Source organism: Sminthopsis crassicaudata, chromosome 2 (assembly GCF_048593235.1).
Source record: "Sminthopsis crassicaudata isolate SCR6 chromosome 2, ASM4859323v1, whole genome shotgun sequence".
NCBI lineage: Eukaryota > Metazoa > Chordata > Mammalia > Dasyuromorphia > Dasyuridae > Sminthopsis > Sminthopsis crassicaudata.
The window spans coordinates 635,703,916-635,722,313 of record NC_133618.1 but is presented as its reverse complement, the minus strand read 5'-3'; the positions used below and the strand labels follow the sequence as shown (position 1 = coordinate 635,722,313).

The 18,398-nt window shown below is 38.1% G+C and overlaps 1 protein-coding gene across 4 annotated transcripts in view; it reads left to right on the top strand.

The window, feature by feature from the left end:
- Positions 1–17,890, top strand: part of MYPN (myopalladin) — a 109,354-nt gene extending 91,464 nt beyond the window's left edge. For all 4 annotated transcript variants that reach the window (XM_074296599.1, XM_074296602.1, XM_074296601.1 and 1 more), the window contains 4 exons: positions 1,493–1,700; positions 3,466–3,631; positions 7,689–7,822; positions 9,885–17,890. In XM_074296599.1, coding sequence (XP_074152700.1) covers positions 1,493–1,700; positions 3,466–3,631; positions 7,689–7,822; positions 9,885–10,054 — 678 coding nt within the window. In that variant the 3' untranslated portion in view covers positions 10,055–17,890. The remainder of the gene's footprint in view (positions 1–1,492; positions 1,701–3,465; positions 3,632–7,688; positions 7,823–9,884) is intronic.
- The last annotated feature ends 508 nt before the right edge of the window (positions 17,891–18,398 follow it).

Sequence of the window (18,398 nt, the reverse complement as noted above, 5' to 3'; positions counted from 1 at the left end):
AGTTTCCTATTACCTCCAGAATGAAGCATTCTTTCCACTGCTTACATTTTAGACCCCTGCACAGCCTGACCCCATCTGCTCCCTCCTAGTCACTCAGCCATGCTGGACTTGTCTCTTCTCCTAATTCACAACTCTTCACTCATTCCCTCCTTACTTCTACCCTATATTGTTCTCACACTTCCTTTACAGTACAACTCAGACCCCTTCTTCCACATGAAACTTCACCTGACCCCCCAAGTGCTTCTCTCTTTTCAAAGACAGAGTGGGAAGCAACATGACATAACAAAGCTGCAGTGTCAAGATCTTCTGAGAGATCAAAGAAACAGAAAAGGACACACATCCAAAAATAGTGAGACTATGTGAGAAATATAGTGAGAATAAATGAGAAAAATACCTTTCATAGTAGCCCCAAACTGGAAACTGACCCACCTACCCTTTAGGGAGCAGCCCAATTATAGTACACAAATGTAACCCTAAGAAATTAGGAAAGCAGTGATTTCAGAGAAACTAATCTGATCTGATGTTGACCAAACTGAATGGTAATGACAAATAACTTTGAAAGACTTCATAACTCTGATCTATACAATAACTGGCCATAATGTTGGGGGACTAATGGGGAAACATGCCACTCATCTCCTGAGAGGTTGCAGATTAAGATGTACAAATCTGAGGCATTTGTTTTGCTTGACTAGGGATATTTGTTATAAGGATTTCTTTCTCTTTTCTTCTTAAATGGAGGAATTAAGAGGAAGAAAAAATGCTTATTAAATTTCCAAACATTTTAAATTAAGGTATATTTTTTTTAAAAAAAAAAGAGAGAGAATTTGGGATTCTGGAGACATGGGTTGTAATTCCAGCACTTCACTTTTCCTTTTTTTCCTTTTTTGTAAAATGGGGATATTGGAGTAAATGATCTTTAATGTCCCTTTCCTCTCAGAAATTCCATGGCTTTATGAATAATGAATTCGTGAATTCAGCTAATTGAATTAGAACTAGCTAGGGCAGTGGACAGAGCATGGAACTGGGAGTCAGGATGATGTGAGTCCAGCTTTAGGCATTTATTAGCAATGAGAATAATAATATCACCTTCGTCCTAAGGTTGGTATGAAGTTCAAATGAGATATTTGTAAAGCACAGTGTAAATAAATGCTAACTGTAATGATGATGATGAGGAGGAGGAGGATGAACATCTACTAATTATACTTGTAATTATTAGTAATCCAAGTTCATGAAATGACATCTGTATAATACATGATGAATTTTTAAATGATGCATTTAGTCACATCTGCAGTTTAGAGAGGAGAATGCAGTTAATGACAACTGGCTCTCACTTCTTGTTATAACAAGAACCTTGAGTATTGACTTTCTACCCTGTAGCTCAAAGGTTTGTTCTCAATGTTCTGTATGCAGTGAAGATAAAGAGATTGAGTCACCTGATCATTTAGCTTGTCATCAATCTGTCATTAGCTTCAGCTGTCTTGTTGTTTATTAGGTGAGTGGCTTACCACCCCCAGAACTGATGTGGTTGCTCAACGGCCAACCAGTACTTCCAGACAGCACCCACAAGATGCTGATTAGAGAGACCGGAGTCCACTCTCTACTTATTGACCCTCTTACTCAGAAAGATGCTGGGACCTACACATGTGTTGCTACCAACAAAACAGGACAGAATTCATTCAGTCTAGAGCTCACGGTAGTAGGTAAGTAGGTAGTAGGTAAGATTCAGATGATTCATCTCATTTCCAGGGTATTTACTAGGGCTAATGCTTTAGATGTGAGGCTATAATCCAATCCCATTGACCTCTGCCCTATGAGACTCAAATTTAGCCACTCCTTAACTCTACAGAAACCTAGTGGTGAAGGCTTTATTCCCCATTCTACTCTCGTGTCTCTGAAAGTGAACTAAAAGACCATTGCCTAGTCCTTTGCATAGAATAGTATCAAACAAATAGATGTTCAGTGGTTAAAATGAAACCTTGTGCCACTTTTTGAATTATCATTTACCCTGCTTCAGATGAACCAGTCCGGTAAGTTATGAGTGCAGCAAAGGAATCATCATTCAGTTAATAGTGCAGCCACATGAGCACTCATACTTCCTTACTGCCAGGTCCACATTTTCTTGAATAGCAGTTTTTAACCTCCTGAGACCCAAATTCTCAAGAACTCTTTATGTTTACAAAACTACGAAGATACAAAGAATTTTTGTTTATGTGGATCCTATCAATGTTTACTGTGTTAGAAAATAAAATGAGCACATTTAAAAATCATTGATTCAAAAATAATTACAAAACCATTATATGTTCAAACAGATATCTCTTTGTTAAAAGAAACAGTATTTTCCAAAATAAAAAATTTAACAGAACTAGCCTTCTTTTATATAATTTTACAAAACTCTTTAAAGTCTGGCTTAATAGAATATTGCTAAATTATCATATCTACAGATAATATCTTAGTATCATCATGAAAACAGTTTGAACTTCACAGATCCCCTGAAAAGGTCTGGAAAACTCTCCAGAGGTCCATAGAACACATTGTGAGAACCCCTGCTCTAAGGAATAGAAGAGTTTGGGAGAAAAAAAATTGGGGGCTCAAGTTCATTGCTACTTCTTTTTCTTCCTCCTAGAAAGTAGCAGTTGGAAAAAAAGGAGCCCAGATGCTTAAAGGTTGCTTTGACAAGAAATACCCTCCCTATGTGTGCCTTTGAGCTGCTTGACTAAAAACTCAGCTGCCTAACCAGGGAACTGGTCTACCTTACCAAGAGTATTCATTCAGAAAACAGTTTTGTGCTTTAGAAAATAAGAAACTTCCTCAGAAAATAAGTTTAAATGAAAAATGACAGCTTTGCTTTTAGTAGATAAGGTTTCTGAAAATCTAATGTTGAGCGATATAAGAAATGGGCAGTTAGGTGATCTTGCAGTAGATAGAGCACCAGGCCTGGAGTCAGGAAGACTCATCTTTCTGAGTCTGGCCTCAGACACCTCTTAGTTGTGTGACACTGGGGCAACTTGCTTCACCCTGTTTGCTTTAGTTTTCTTATAAGCTGGAGAAGGAAATGGCAAATCACTGTAGTATCTTTGCCAAGAAAATCCCAAATAGGGTCATAAAAAAAATCATGAAGAAACTCAAAGAGGGAAGGGACTAAGAGTCTCATAACCCAACACAATTCCTTCAAGATGGTAGAGAAATCAATAAATAACTGTTGAATAAATATGTAATAACTCCTTGCTGTTACTCCATTGTTTTTTATCCTCACGGAAGGTACAGTTAGTTAAGCAAGAGTGAGAATTCCTTCTAGTCTTATTTTTTTTTAACTGTTTTAATGTGTATCAAAGGCAAGAATTCCTTATTGTTGATATATAGAGGCCTGGGGGTGTAAGTACAGAGGAATATACATCTACCTGTGGACTTAAGACAAAGACATTAAGGGTGCCCATTGATCAGAAAATAACTATTTTTCTTGTCTAGCCAAAGAAGTGAAGAAAGCACCTGTGTTCCTAGAGAAGCTACAAAACAGTGGCGTACCTGAAGGCCATCCTGTTCGATTAGAGTGCCGGGTGGTGGGCATGCCGCCTCCTGTGTTCTACTGGAAGAAAGACAATGAAACCATCCCCTTCACCAGAGAAAGAATCAGGTAGAGCACAATGACACATTTTTAATGACCTCTGAGACTAACAACTACACTGGTTTTACCTTCAAACTGAGCATGTTTTGATTTATTTTTCTAAACAATTGTCTTATACAAATTCTATTCATTTGGTTGCCTTTGTCAGTATCCTTCACTTATTATCATACAATATTCCTATGGAAGGCTAAATATTGTGTTCAGTCTGTTAAATGTCCTAGTCAGAGTCTGTAACTTCAGAAATATATAGTACCTTTGATCCTCCCTTTTCACTGCTTGACTTGTTTGATACTGGTGATTAGGACTTTGAGTATTAAGGATTCAGGACTGAAAGTAACTAGCAATCATTTGGTCCAATTCTCCATTTGAACAGAGAAGAAAACTTAGACCCAGAGATACAAAGTAATAGCTTCAGTAAACAAGCTGATTTCACGTCTCACATGATTTCATTTTCCACTGATATCCAAATAGCCATAGACAATATCTTGTGAATCTTCAGGTTATAGCCAGCATATGTTCAGTCAGGTCAGGATGGACACCTATTTGTGTGTATGTGTGTGTGTGTGTTTGTGTGTGTGTGTGTGTAGTTGTTTAAAATCTTTGCCCCACCAACTTCCAAGAAGTTGCTCTGTGCAACTTGTAAATTTTAATGATATAACTTGAAAATATGATAGAAACAATATATAAGTGACATCTGAAGTCACACTTATTAAAGATTTGAAGAAAACTTAATTTCAGCATAGCCACATTACATTTAGAAAGAGCACACAGTCTTGACATTTAAATCTTTGCAATATGAAATGCATTGCTACTTCCTAGCCTTACATTCTACCAAAGCTTATGGTTTAGGGAAACATTTTTAATATGTATTTTTAAAAATTCAGTGGTACCTGATCAGGAAACAATTGACCTGTGTCTGCTAATATGTTTCTCTGAGAAAATGTAATTGGGAAGTGTTGCTGTCAAAGTATAATTGCACAATGCACTACCATTTGTGGAAATAAGATGGCGGAAAGCTTGAAATCTCCTTTTTACAGACTTCTTGGAGTATCTGTGTAGCTGCTGACCCCTCCAATACTATAAGCTCAAAGTCTCTAAGCTTCTTCATTGCTCAGAAATTTTAGTAAGAAATTTAATTTCTCTGAGATGCGTCTTTTTTGTAAGGAGTAATGAATTTTCTTGGTGTCATGGCACACAATTTATTTTCTTTGTAGGTCTTTTTCATCTGTATAGAACCCAAAGTAAGAATTCATTTTCCAAAAAGGGACAATGTAGTTGTCTTAAACAGGAACAAATTTGCTTTTTAATGTCATTTGTTTGTATCATGCCCACAACTTAAATAGTTAAATGTTAAGTAGTGCAGAATTGATGTGTGAATGAATGTCATCTTCATATATAGCCTATACTTAAAATTGGCTTATGAAAACTTTTCTTTACAATGATAAATAATCAATAAAATCTTCAGGAACTTTGTTAGACACTGAACAGAATAATATGCAGAATTTATTTTTTATTTTTTTTATTTCCCCAAAATTTATTTTATTTGAAGAAATAGAATAAGCAAAAAGAAAAACAGAAAAGCAATTCAAAACAAAATGAAACAAAACAAAAGAGAACATTATCATGTGTCCTGCAGAGGATATCAGGAAGGATTCAAACAGATTATAACAGATACCAATTTAAGAAAGCATATATATATATATATATATATATATATATATATATATATATATATATATATGTTAGTAGAAGAAAGTATATTCATGAGTCCATCTTTTGTTTACTTCCTTACAAATTGTTCTTTGTTCTCTGCTACACACCTTATTTACTTTATTCTTTTTCCCTCCTTTCATCCCCCATCATCCCCAAGCAAATGTAGATATATACATACACATACATGCACACATATAGACACTATCTCCCTTTCATCCCCCATACCCCCAAGCAAGCCATAGTTAAGAAAAGATATTTATATAGATATAGATATATACATGCATACACATATAGAACTTTTTTTAAGAGTCTAAAAACCTAATTTCCCCACGCTAAGTCCTTCTACTCAGAGGAAGCTTGCTGAGTAACTAACTCTGAAGCAAATTCCCTGATACCAATGGCTTGTTTGTGCTTCTTACGAATGATGTGTATGTATTAGGCACCTGGGACAGGAGAGCAAGAAGAACATAAGGCACCTTCTTAAAAAGTTCAGAACCCATGTAGAAATGCACAGATTGTGGGCCCCAAGAGTTTACCAAAAAGTATTTTCTTCAGAATGGCCTTAGAAAACAGCCTTTCAGATATTTTCAAATTTTGCCATGTTGGAATTGCATAAAGTAAAAATAAAATTGTTTTTATTAGTAAAACTAAAGACAACTGGAAAGGACCTGATTTGTGCTACAGGAAACAGAGTAAACTAAGTTAGAGAAAGCACATATAAACTGTTACCTTTGCCCTTTGCCTTTTCAGCTCCAAAACTAAAGTGTGGTTTTGTTGGATAAAATTGTATAATCCAAATCATTCCTTATAGGAAAGAATGGATTTCCTTTCTGTATGATGATGAGCTTTTCCCCTTTTCCTTCCCCTATCTATGGGATGTCTTCCCTGTTGGGCACTCCAAGGAGAGGGACAGTACTTTGTATGCTGGTAAGAAAAATGAGAAGATCTTGACTAGCTGTTGTTTAAGGAGCTGCATAAAATCATACATAAAATCTACACATACCATGCCATGACAAAATAATCCTTTTTTTCTCATAATAGAAGTTATGTCCTTTAAAAATATTGTGTAATTTCTCTATTTTAGAATTATAGTGATAGAATTCTGGAAGGCCTTCTCCTCCCCTCAAGAGGCACCTGAGTGAAGTGAGTTTGAAGCCAGCGGGTGAGATAGTCACCTGAGCTAGGAAAGTCTTGATCTGTTGCCTCTGTCCTGCACTTGAGCTAAGAGTTGGATGTCCCCTTCAGTAAGGAAACAGCTTTGGTGGGCAGACCCAGCCAAGGAAAATGAATGAGGTTTGGCCCAGAGACAAAGAGTATGCTTTGGACCCTTAGGAGGAAGCTGGCAGGATGCAGACAAATTCCAAGAGAAGAAAGAAGGTATCCATCAATGGAGTTTTGGCAAGCTAAGTATGGCGGGTAAAGAAGCCAAGCTTCGCCAAAGGAGAGAACCAGGCTCAGCCATCTCTAATGAAAAGGCTTTGAAAAACCCCAAATAGCTAAGAGAAAAAGAAGCAAAGAAGAGACAAAGTTAGGTATTCTAGGACCCAAAGTCACCTACCCCTTCAAGAAATTACTGTAAGATGACCTGGGCAGCTCTGTGAGAGCCAGACAGATAAATGCCTTCCTTGTAGAGAGAGGCTGGGGAGAGGGACAGGGAGGCAGCAGAAGTACCAAGTGCCTTGGAAGGCAAAGGAAACCTGCTGGATACCCATCCACATCTGAAGAGAAACCAGGCACACTACCAGACTTGAAACTGGCCAGCACATCCACCTGAAGTCTGAGCTGCCCTGCTGAACAGACTCTCTTCTCCTTCAACAAGGACTGAGGATGCCAAGCTGTGCTATGGCTATTTGTCAGTTTGGTTTTTTGTTTTTTGTTTTTGAGGCTGGGATTAAGTGACTTGCCCAGGGTCACATAGCTAGGAAGTATTTGTCAGTTGTTAATAAGTTGCCATTGATGTTTATATAACCTGATTTTTAAAATATTTTTGGTGGTAGAAGGAAGGGGGAAAATATGTAGTTACATCAGAATAGAGGAATTCCCAATGTAGACACTACTTCCACCTACAAGGTTTGTAATTTAATATTTACAGAGCTTTCTGAACATTGAGATTTAACAACTTGTCCATGGTCACACATTTAGTATATGTCAGTGTCTGGACTTGAACTTGGGTCTTCCCCATTATAAGTAACACCGTTCTCTGCCTATTAGGCTATTCTGCCTTCATCCTGATTTCAATGGCATAAAAATCATGGATACCAAAAGGGGGTGCATGCTAAGGATCACCCCAGAGCCTATGCCCAAAGGTACAGCAATATCTCCAGGTGAAAAGTTTCTATTTTTCTTGTTTCAGCATGCACCAAGATACAACAGGTTATGTCTGCCTCCTCATCCAGCCAGCCAAGAAAGCAGATGCCGGATGGTACACACTGTCTGCCAAGAATGAAGCTGGCATCGTGTCATGTACTGCGAGGCTGGATATCTACGGTGGGCCCGATATGCTTGTTTTAAGACAGCTATCCAAAGGAATGCATAGCATTTAGTCATTCGTCCAGAGTTGTTATAGCTGGTAGCTTGTTTATTTCCCACTAAGGAACTGGTCAAATTAGGTTTTTCCTTTTAAAAGATGCATTTTTTTCAAAGGAATTTCAACTTGGCTACCAAAGCCTCTTTGCTTTCATGTAGTTTCGGTACCCTGGCAAACCTGAATTGAAGAATTATCGAGTCACACAGCTATTTAAGAAAAGCAAAGAAGGGATGATTATCCAATTTGTGAATCATCAGCAGTTCTTCAAGGACTCATGATTTCATCAGTATGAGTGTTCCCTGGGTTGATACCAACAAATTATCTACAAGCCCTGATAAAGTATTGGCAGTGAAATAAAACTCAAATCAGTCAATTCTACTAAACACCACCTTACATTCCTTAATAAAACACTAAAAGGGAGCTCCACAATGGAGCTTTAATTACCTTTTTTGGAATACACCTAGCTAAATTTTGTTTTTTCCACTAGTAAGAACTTTGTTACAGCCAGAAATATGCCATCTAGTGGCCAAAAAAAATGCTTCCTTATGAGCTTTTTAAGCCCTACAATATGGAAGGATTTTGTGGTAGAAACAGAAATTACTGGTGCTGAGTATATTGCTTTGATAGCTCTTGGAGCCCTTATCTCAGCTCACACACACTGATGAGTTTTGTCCCCAGAAAGTTCTGTGGTGCAACCCCACCCCAGCAAGGGTTGGAAATTGTTTATCTAAAGCTCTAGCTTATAAGCCCCAAGCAATGTGCGTCCTACATGATAACTGGTAAATTAATTATCCAGGCTTCATTAGCTTTTAGAAAAAGTACATTTAATAAGATCATTTGGTATAAAACATCCCCCCGAAATTATGTGACGTACTCTCCTTAGAAAAGTGAGTTCAGACTTAGAGACCATATGTGACAACAGGATACCTCACAGATCCTGAAAGTCCTTTGGCTTGAGTCCTCAAGAACTGTTTCTACAGTCATCCTTAGACTACTTTGAGATTTAGCATTTGGAATTTTTGAATATATCCGTAAACTTGCCTATAATTCCATCTCCTGCCCTCCATCCAGGTACATCTCACTGTCATAGTCTTCCCTTTTGAAATTTAGTCTCTTGGCACTTTGCTCAGGGCTGTGGAGCCCTGGGTGAGCCTGCTCTTCCTCGTTAGCAGGCTCTTTCTGGACTCTTTCCCCCATCAATGTTTTCCTAAGTTATGTCCGGAACCTATAGATTGGCTTCTCTATTTTCCAAAGAAATTGTATGAACTAATGCTTAGGAATGTTTTAGTGGTTTAATGTTTGTGTGGACCCATCTGGCATACATGTATATTTTCCTTTTGGAAAAATAATCCCTTGATCCAAAGGTGATAGAATCTCAAGATCTCTTACTGCAAAGATCACTAAACCTCTCACATTGACACACCTAAAAAAAAAAAAAAAAAAAAAAAAAAAACAGAGAAATCAGAAAGTACAAGCAGGCTCTTAATGACCATGATAAGCGTTATCACTGCCCAGTCTTTTGGTATAGTCTTTGCCTTAACACTTGAAGCCCCTTATGGCCCCACACAATGCCCAAGACTTTTCTTGAACATGAGGCAAGACAAGTAAAAGCCATCCAATGAAGCTGGCTCTCAGCAGCCAGAGTGCTCTACCCTGGAGGTGCGACTGGCTCTAACACACAGCTCAGTCACCACAATACAATGAATTGACCAGTTTGGGCTTTCCCTGTTTTTACAGATTGCCTATGAGCACCTCCAATTGTGAGAGAAAATGGTCTTTGCTTTGGACTTTGGGCTGCAACTGCTGCCCTTTTGCCACAAAGATCTCTCTGTCCTTCTTCCTTAATTGTCACCACAAAAGAAGTGACTAATGTGACTAAGTGACTAAGGCAAAGTAGAAGAGAGAAGTTTTTCTGGCATGCTTTCAGTATCCCTTTAATCTTAGCAGTCTGTCATATAGAGAGAGACACTAGACTGGCCTGAATGCAACTGAGTCTAATGTGTTCTGCTTCTGATTTTCTAGCCCAGTGGCACCAGCAGATCCCACAGCCCATGTTAGTACGAACCAGTGGCAGCCGCTATGGATCCCTCACCAGCAAAGGACTTGACATTTTTTCAGCCTACTCATCTGTGGAAAGTACGATGGTGTTTTCGTGCTCTTCTCAAAGTATGGTGGAAAGTGAAGAACTTTAAAAACCTCAGGGCTCCTGCTGTGGAGGTGAAGGACTGTTGAGAGAAAAGAAGCCCACTGTCAACAACATGAAGAGAGAAACCAAGACCCAGGAGGTTTCCAAGCAACTAGTTTTTAGTAAGTTATCACACAGCTGGACTTGTTGCGAGGAATACTCTGAGCAAGCAGACTGGGGAGTCTCCCAGTCACAGCAGAGGAAGAAAGGGAGTGCCTAAAGAGAAATGAGGAGGTACAGGATAATTAAACCCAAAATGCCACACAGTAGTCTGCACTACTCTGGGCAAAAGCTACTGCTCTGTCCATCCCACGCTGTGTTAGAGATGCATAGTGCTACACAAAATGTTCTCAGAGGCAATAAGCTTGTGCTTGTAAGGTACGCCCCTCGCGCCTCTAGAGTAGGGCTAACTTGCCAAATTCAAGAGGAGGGAAAGAGGTGAAGAGATCATGACCTCTTTTCTCCAGTCGTGCCGTAGTCATTAGAGGAGAGCTCCTCAAATCCACTTTGTTATAGCATTATAGAGGGGTGATGTAGAACATATGTATGTAAAGAAGCAAGATCCTCTTTTTCATCTCGGACAAACTGAACACACTAAGTTGCCAAGAATGAATGACATTTGTCATAGGAATACAAAACTACACAATGAGGTACATTAACATCATGTAATGCACAGATACCTCTCATGCTGTCTGCTTTGTTTTTTTTTTTCTATTTCTGAGTTTGACTACTAAATTATATTTACCAAGGACTGATTTCCCAACTTATGTCATAACCCCTTTATTTCTGATTTATTACACTCCTGTAACTTGGAACTGGTAGAGTACCTTGGTTAAACTAGCCAAAGAGGAACTATGGAGAAATGTTGGGAAATCTCCAACCATTTAAAGAACTACTAACATTTGTACAGCTTCTAAAATGGGAAGAGGTCATCTCATATTATGGCAACAGCTTAGCACATTGAGAAATCAGAAAGTAAAGACTTCATCAGAAACCTTAAAACATGTAATTCAATGAGGAAAGAATATAAAATTAATTTGAGGAAGTTATGGAAAAGTCCATGGTTTAAATTTTTTCACTAGAGCAGTGGGCTGTTAGGAAAAGCCACCATTTTACATTTGTAACCATTTTCAGATCTTCCACTTAAAGGTGGCCTCGAAATAGAAACTATTATGCTAAAGTAAAAAGTGAGAGGAAGGGGAAATAGCATTTCTGATTCTCATTCATCAACTCTGCCCTGGGAGAGGAGCTGCTTCTACAGGGCATGAGTTGATGGTGTCTCTCTGCTGGCTTCTAGGAAAATCTCTAGTCTTCTTCTTCCCAAGTTTCCCACAGAGGCCTAGGGATCTAAGGAGCCTAGGGAAAGCTGTTCATTTGTTGAGCTCTTGGTATATGAAGGACATCCTGGAAAGGACACAGAAATGAACAGACTATGATTGTTAATCTCAGCAGATGAGCAAGCCGGTGCATGTTTCTCTGCCACTAAAATCTGTTCTTGAGTCAGAAAGGGATTCTCAGGTTCAGTTTGCAGAAAATTCAGTTTCTGACTAAAAACCACTTCAGACACTGGCTGTAAAATGCTGGTTATTCCGTTCCTAAGGAGTAAAGGTTTTACTTAAGTTATTCAGAGAAAATGCTAGACTTATTATTTGTCCAAGTAAAACTCATGGTACAGATAGTGATACTGTGTGGAAAAGATGCCCTGCAACAAAATGGACTACACAGCCAATTTCTCCAACAAAAGGCATCCTATTTCCTCATTGATTTGTATTACAAAGTTGAAAATTGTTTTGTTAGGAAAAAATATTCAGTTAATAAGTTTCAAAATGTTTTTAGTAGGAAGAGACAGTTATTGTCTGGAACCATAAATATATTGTATATGCATCACCGTTCTGATTCTTCCCCTCTACTACATTGTTAGCCTCTCACACACCCCTTTTTCATAAACCCCATAAATCTCCAGTTAGAAGATTCTTGGGTTTCAAATTTGAATCTTTCAGAATTCAAATTTTCTTTCATGTCACTATTTGTTTAATGTCTATTAGTGAGCTGGGATGCAATATCAAACTGTCAGAGTAGAAACTACTTCAAGGAGAGGATCATTTGTAGATTTCTCTATCTCCAACATCACCAAACACAGGCTCTTGCACCTAAACCAAAATTATTAGCTTTTATTATATGAATGAGTTCCCCTCTCCCCTTTTTTTAACCAATAAAGACTGCATTCTGATTCAGAATATCTTCCAGCCTGAAAGTCCCTTCCTCAAATTAGAGATTTAGGTGTAGAAAAAGTGAATTAGTGCCATAATATATTGGGCTTCGAGATTGAGATTCTAGAAAAAGAGTTCATGCAAAAGATATAATTATGAGAAATTTAGTTCTGGAAAATAGGGAAGGGGAAACACATTCCATATGAGTCACTGGAGCTCCAATCCATGGAATTAAGTTCATAGACAACCACTTTATCATCTTTAAGCCAGACAATTGTAATTGGCAAACATTTGTTAAGACCCTACCTATATACCAGATACAGTCTTTTCTAATTCTGACTCAATAGAAGGAGAAAGTCAGGACTCCAGGTCTGTAATGTTGGGATTACAGAAGTACAAGATCCCCTGCTCTGTTACAGAATTCATTGGTTGCTGAATTACAGTGAATTCTGGCAGGGTTGAAAGACTGTATATTGACTTTGTAAGACTTAACATTTATTTTTTCAAAATAGCGCATAGAATCTGAATGAAGCTGGTACAGCCAAAGAGGCCTTTTGGGTAAAAGTTCCACATAGATTCAATGATTGTGCTTCTTCCCTAACATATCAAAGGGCCTTTCCAAAGTCAACTCTTGTCTAGACACCAAAATCAGAAGTAGGGAGAATATAGGAAACTAAAATTCACAGATAACCCTCAAATCTCATTTAGCAAATAGGTAAGATCTCTTTCTTTGATATTTTCTCTCAAAATCTTGTAAGAGGCAATAATATTGACAGGAATGCTAATTCCCCTCTCTGCCTCTGCCTGTCCTTGAAAGGGAAATGGCCAAAAAGTTGAAAGGAAAGGGAGCAAGAGATTAAACAAACCACTCATAAAATGCCTGGAAATGTATAAAATTATCTCTGTTCAAATGTAGTCGGCTTAGTTACATTGTATTGTTTTCTTCATCAAAACCCAAAGCAAAAACAAGAGGCACAATCCGGTTCTCTCAAATTACTTTCCTCAAGTTCCCGCCTAAGTCAAAGATGATGTCAGCTAGGAATATGGACAGTCAACCTGTGGAATTCCAATATAGGAAGTCTCTAATTTACAAATAAACAGTATTCCAGAAGTTCATTTATAAATAAGTTGTTTTTGAAACAAAATTGTGTTAAAGTGGTTTTTAGGATCCCAGAGCAGCCTAGTTAATCCCAAACTTACAGTTCAGGCCTACTTCAGAGGTTCACAGCCTTACAAGTAATATTCTGAAACCTTTGGAAGGTGATACCAATATTTTACATAAATGGTTTTGTGAAGAGAAATAAATATTTACATTCATAATAGTTATATAAACTTAAAAAAAAGAAAAAAAAAGACAATTGAGTTTAAGACTGCTGAGTTAATATGTAATGTGGCACTCAGAACTAACTTGAATTTTGAATCCTGGCAGGTTTGTGATAGAAAAATAAAGAGAGAGAGAGAGATTTTCCCTTCCCTACGCAAAGGGCTGACCCTAGGCAAAAAAAGTGGAAGTTTTAAAATTCAGTTTATCTTTGGAGTCATCTCACCCCCCTCCTTTTAAAAATTCTTCTTCTAGTCTGACTAGAAGGCACTAGCCCCAAGACCCCAAATCATTCTCTCTAGCTCCAAAATTCTCTACCTCCCTTCTTTCCCAAGCTTTAGAAAGGCAACAAGCTTACAAAAGCTTGTTCTCAGAGGAAGGCCCTGGTCCTTTTAAGAGAAGATCCTTGCTAACACAAATGGCTCTCTAATTAACAAGAAAGTATAACAATGTGAAATGAAAATTTCAGCTAAAGTAAGAGAATTTATTTTGACCTGCAAGGGCTGCCAAATAAATAGGCTTGTGCCATCTAGGCCTTCATCCCTGCACTTAGCTCCCTAAACCATTCCTCTTCTTCATAACTCCTCTTCATCCATTTGTGAGCCCACCAATTCTCCAAGATGGAATCCAAGGCCTCTAAGCAGAGGTCTTGTATGAAGGGTGGAGACGGGAAAAGGAGTGGGAGTGGGATGGATCCCAACAGCAATTCCACTGCTGATGCTAGAGAATTGTCAGCTGACTGCCCCCTCCTCTCAGTAGCTCTGGAGTCTTCAGCACCCAGGTAATTTCAGACCTTTTAGGAGGGTGGCCAAAACCCTCACCCCCAACAGGAATGTTGAGGATATAGCTGAGAACAACTTTCACTTTCTTCGTTATTTAAAGTGGTTCAACATTTCAGAAAGCTTTCTGTGAGGAGGAGAAAAGGTGGATTCAGTCAAGCCTTAGTAAACCTCCTTTTGGACTGGTTTTCCATTTCCTTTTCTAGTTCATTTTATGGATGAGGAACTGAGGCAGAGTTAAGTGACTTGCCCAGGACTAGTACTTGTCTGAGGCTGGATTTGAACTCATGAAGATGAGTCTTCTTGATTCCAAGCCTTGAGCTCTAGGCACTGTGGTGCCACCTAGCTGCCTTGTCTTTGTTTAGCAAATACCAAAGATCTTTTGAACTCTGCCCCATCCCCAGCCTAATCAGCTTGCTAACAAAACTGCTAATGTTGTCTTATAAGTTAAAAAAAAAAAAAAAACCTAAACTAAATTAAACTAAAAAATACATGTTGAAAATGTATGTGCCCCTTGTTTCTGTCTAATTACATCAGTTAGCACATTAGGTATTGTAGCAGCAAAGATATACTGTTTTTGTTCATGTATTCACAATGACCGCTTCCTTCTGAGAAAGAACTGCTGAGCTTGAAATTGCAAGAATCCGAAAGTCCTCCATTTTAGTCCTTTTAGAATTGTGCTAATTGGTGCTAAGACCAATCATCCACATAAAAAATGTGGTAGGCAGTAAGAACTGTTCTCAAGAGGGATCTGCTGATGACCATCAGATCATTGCAGTTGACCAAGAGAAAACAAAGAATTGACTATTATTTAGTGAATTTTAAAAATGAATGAGATAAAATAGAAATGAAAAATATTTTCATGCTTTGAACAAATCTGCGTTTTTCTTTGAGAAAACTGATTTTTAAGATCTAAAGGTTGCTTTGTGAAAATGAGCAGAATTAAAATTGGCAAACATTCAAAATAGTTTTCAAAAATGAGTCATGTTAAAGTAAAATTACACACAAACACTAATTACATAAATGTGAGTTATTATGCAAAATGCATTATTAACTGCATGGTTTGTCCTGGTTGTCTCTTCAATAGTTAAAGAGCAGACCAGATTCTTATCACTTAACAAATAAATCCAACAAGTCCAGAATCGCACAGAAATGAGGGGGGAAAGCATATTCTGTGAAGTTGCGTCTCTATAAAATGTAAAATCTGCACTACATGTGAAAAGATGATGAAAAGATGCAGATGATGAAGAGCAGAACATTAAAATGGAGTTAATAATGGAAATAACAAGGAAGCTGAGTGGCATTTGACTCCCCTCGAGGAACATGGTTAATTCTATATAGGCATAGCAAGGTGATTATGTAACTCTAAAGAACAGGGTTATTTTACATACACCCAGTGGACTCCCAGCCAGAGTAGCCAATTCTTGGCAATTTCCCCACAGTCACTGTTGTGACAAATTAGTCAGGTGCCCTGGCAGGCAATGAGGTGTTGAATTTTGCTATTTTAAGCAGTGTAAGGACAAAGTATTGACTCCGATGGAAGGCGTGGACCTAACTTTAATATAACCATATCTATCCATACCATAGCAGATGTATAAGTGAAAAGTTGTAGGTAAAGCAAATTTATATAAATCAAGTATCAAAAAAATCTCATTGATACATATATATGTATATATATTGATTTCAAAGACCCTTTTATCTGGTTTTCTGCATGGTCTTCAATTGATAGTGGAAACCATGATGGCTTAGCATTATGTTTCATGGTCCATATTTCTCCATTCTCTCTCAAGTACCCTCTAAAAAATACTCAAATGCACTAGAAAAGAACTTAGAGATAAATTATGTGGCTGATAATCCTCAACCTGAGACATCTGGCCCTGGTAGGTAGGTTAAGGAGCATCACAGGGCTGCTATGCTCCAGTTTTCCCAATATTTGTGGCCTCCTCCCAGCCCGAGCACCTCAAGCTGATGAAGCAAGCTTGTCACAGTAGAAACCCTCAAAAGTGGCACGTATCAAAGAAAAATAGTCAAAATCTTAAAATGTACATTTCAAACTAAAATGCAGATAAATTGAATTGATTTTCTTTTCTTTTTTTTTTTTAAGGCTGGGGTTAAGTGACTTGCCCAGGGTCACACAGCTAGGAAGTGTTAAGTGTCTGAGATCAAATTTGAACTCAGGTCCTCCTGAATTCAGGGCTGGTGCTCTATCCACTGTGCCACCTAGCTGCCCCTAAATTGAATTGATTTTCAAAATTCAATTTCTTTTTCCTATCCCACCATTTTTTCTCTTTGATTATCTTTTTTTCCAGGCAAGATAAGTTATAGAGATGAAACTTCTGTATGTAAAGCCATAATCAATAATTTTCTCCATTTGGAGAAAATTAAAAACCCCCTTCAAAAAATGCCCTACCTTTTTCTTACAAACAAATTTCTGTTTTTCCAGATAAGCCAGGGAAATTTGTTTAACGACAAGACACTACAGCCTGTCTCAAGGAAGAGTACATTTGTCTAAACTCTGCCTCCTGCTTTTTGGGGCTCCTGGCTACTGGCTATGGATTTGATTGAGTTCCCATAGGAAGACCAAATGCAGTCCCTGGTTTCTTTTCTGCTGTAGTGCAGGATAATTCCCTACACTATTCTAGATGTAGTCATGAAGAAGCTTGGTTGTGGCTTCTGGTGATTTCTCACTAAGCGACATCCATATTGAAATCTGGGATTTGGCACCGAGGCTTACAAACCAATGAGTGTCATCAAAGATGGGTATCTCATGACTTGGTCTCTTCTCAAAATATTTTTCATTCTTTTCAGAAGCTTCCCAGTCTGAATTTAACACTAGCGAATGTATTTTATGCATCGGAACTGACTAAGCGATGTACTTTTAAAAAGAAATCCATCCTTTGAGTTCTAGGCCTGAAAGCAGTCACAGTTACTTGTTTCACTGCTCCCCCTCAAAAAAAGATGAAATGTCATCAATGCTTCTTTATCTCGAGCTACATAAGCCCACTCTAATCCCCAGAAGGTTCCCAAATACGGCGTGCCTCCTTAGGAGGAAGCTGGAACCAAATAATTATCTCAAATATAATGAATATTAAAATCTCAAGGGAGAAAAAAGTATAGTAACCATCCTGAAATGATTAAAATCTCTTTGTACTTATATCTTCTGCCTATGTTGCTGGGGGAAAAAAGTGAAATAATTCTGGTTTCTTTACCTGTTACCTGACATTGTGCATGCTGGGTTTTCTGTAGAAATTGGAGCTAATACCACCTTAGTGCAAATTGCACCTAGGAGATGCTACTGGCCCCTCTCCACAGGTTCAGGGGGACTGTACATACCCCAATAGACCATGTAATTTAAAAGATGCTTGTTGCTGTTCTGTAGACATGCTTTTTATTTTTGAAGTTTTGTTGATTGATTTTGTTTTGTTTGGAAACTTTGCTTGTCAAGTTATCAAGGAGCAGCTTAGTAATAAAATAAAAAACACCTTGGGATCTATGTTCAACTCAAACTCATCATTTTAAAGCAATTTAGAAAATATGACGGACTGTTTTCTTCTTTAAATAAAGTTTTGCTTATTGTTGATTTGGTTTTGATCCCAAATTAATTGTGCATAATGAGGAACTTCACATTAGACTAATATTTCCAATTTCCTTCCTGCTGTCCAGTGACTTTGACCCTTGAGCATTCAAACTGCCATCAGTTTGAAATAATAGTTGCCAAGCCTCTAAAGGGCTGAAACTCTGAGTTGATGCACTGGAATCAGATAACCGAGCACTTAAGGCTTATTACTGATTGGACAATACTCTATTAGCTTATACTTGGAAAATGTCCCTTCCCACTATTCTGTGCTGGTTCCATCTTTTGGTGTATACAGGTAATTGTAGGAGGGATTAGGGGGTGGAGTAAGACAAGCCAGAGTCACTTTTGCTGTGGACAGAGAAGGGATGTTGTGGAGAGCTTGTGTCCATTCCCTTCACTTCTACCCCTAAAGACCAAGAATAAAGACGAAGGACTTTTGCTTATCCTGACTCCGGCTGATTCTA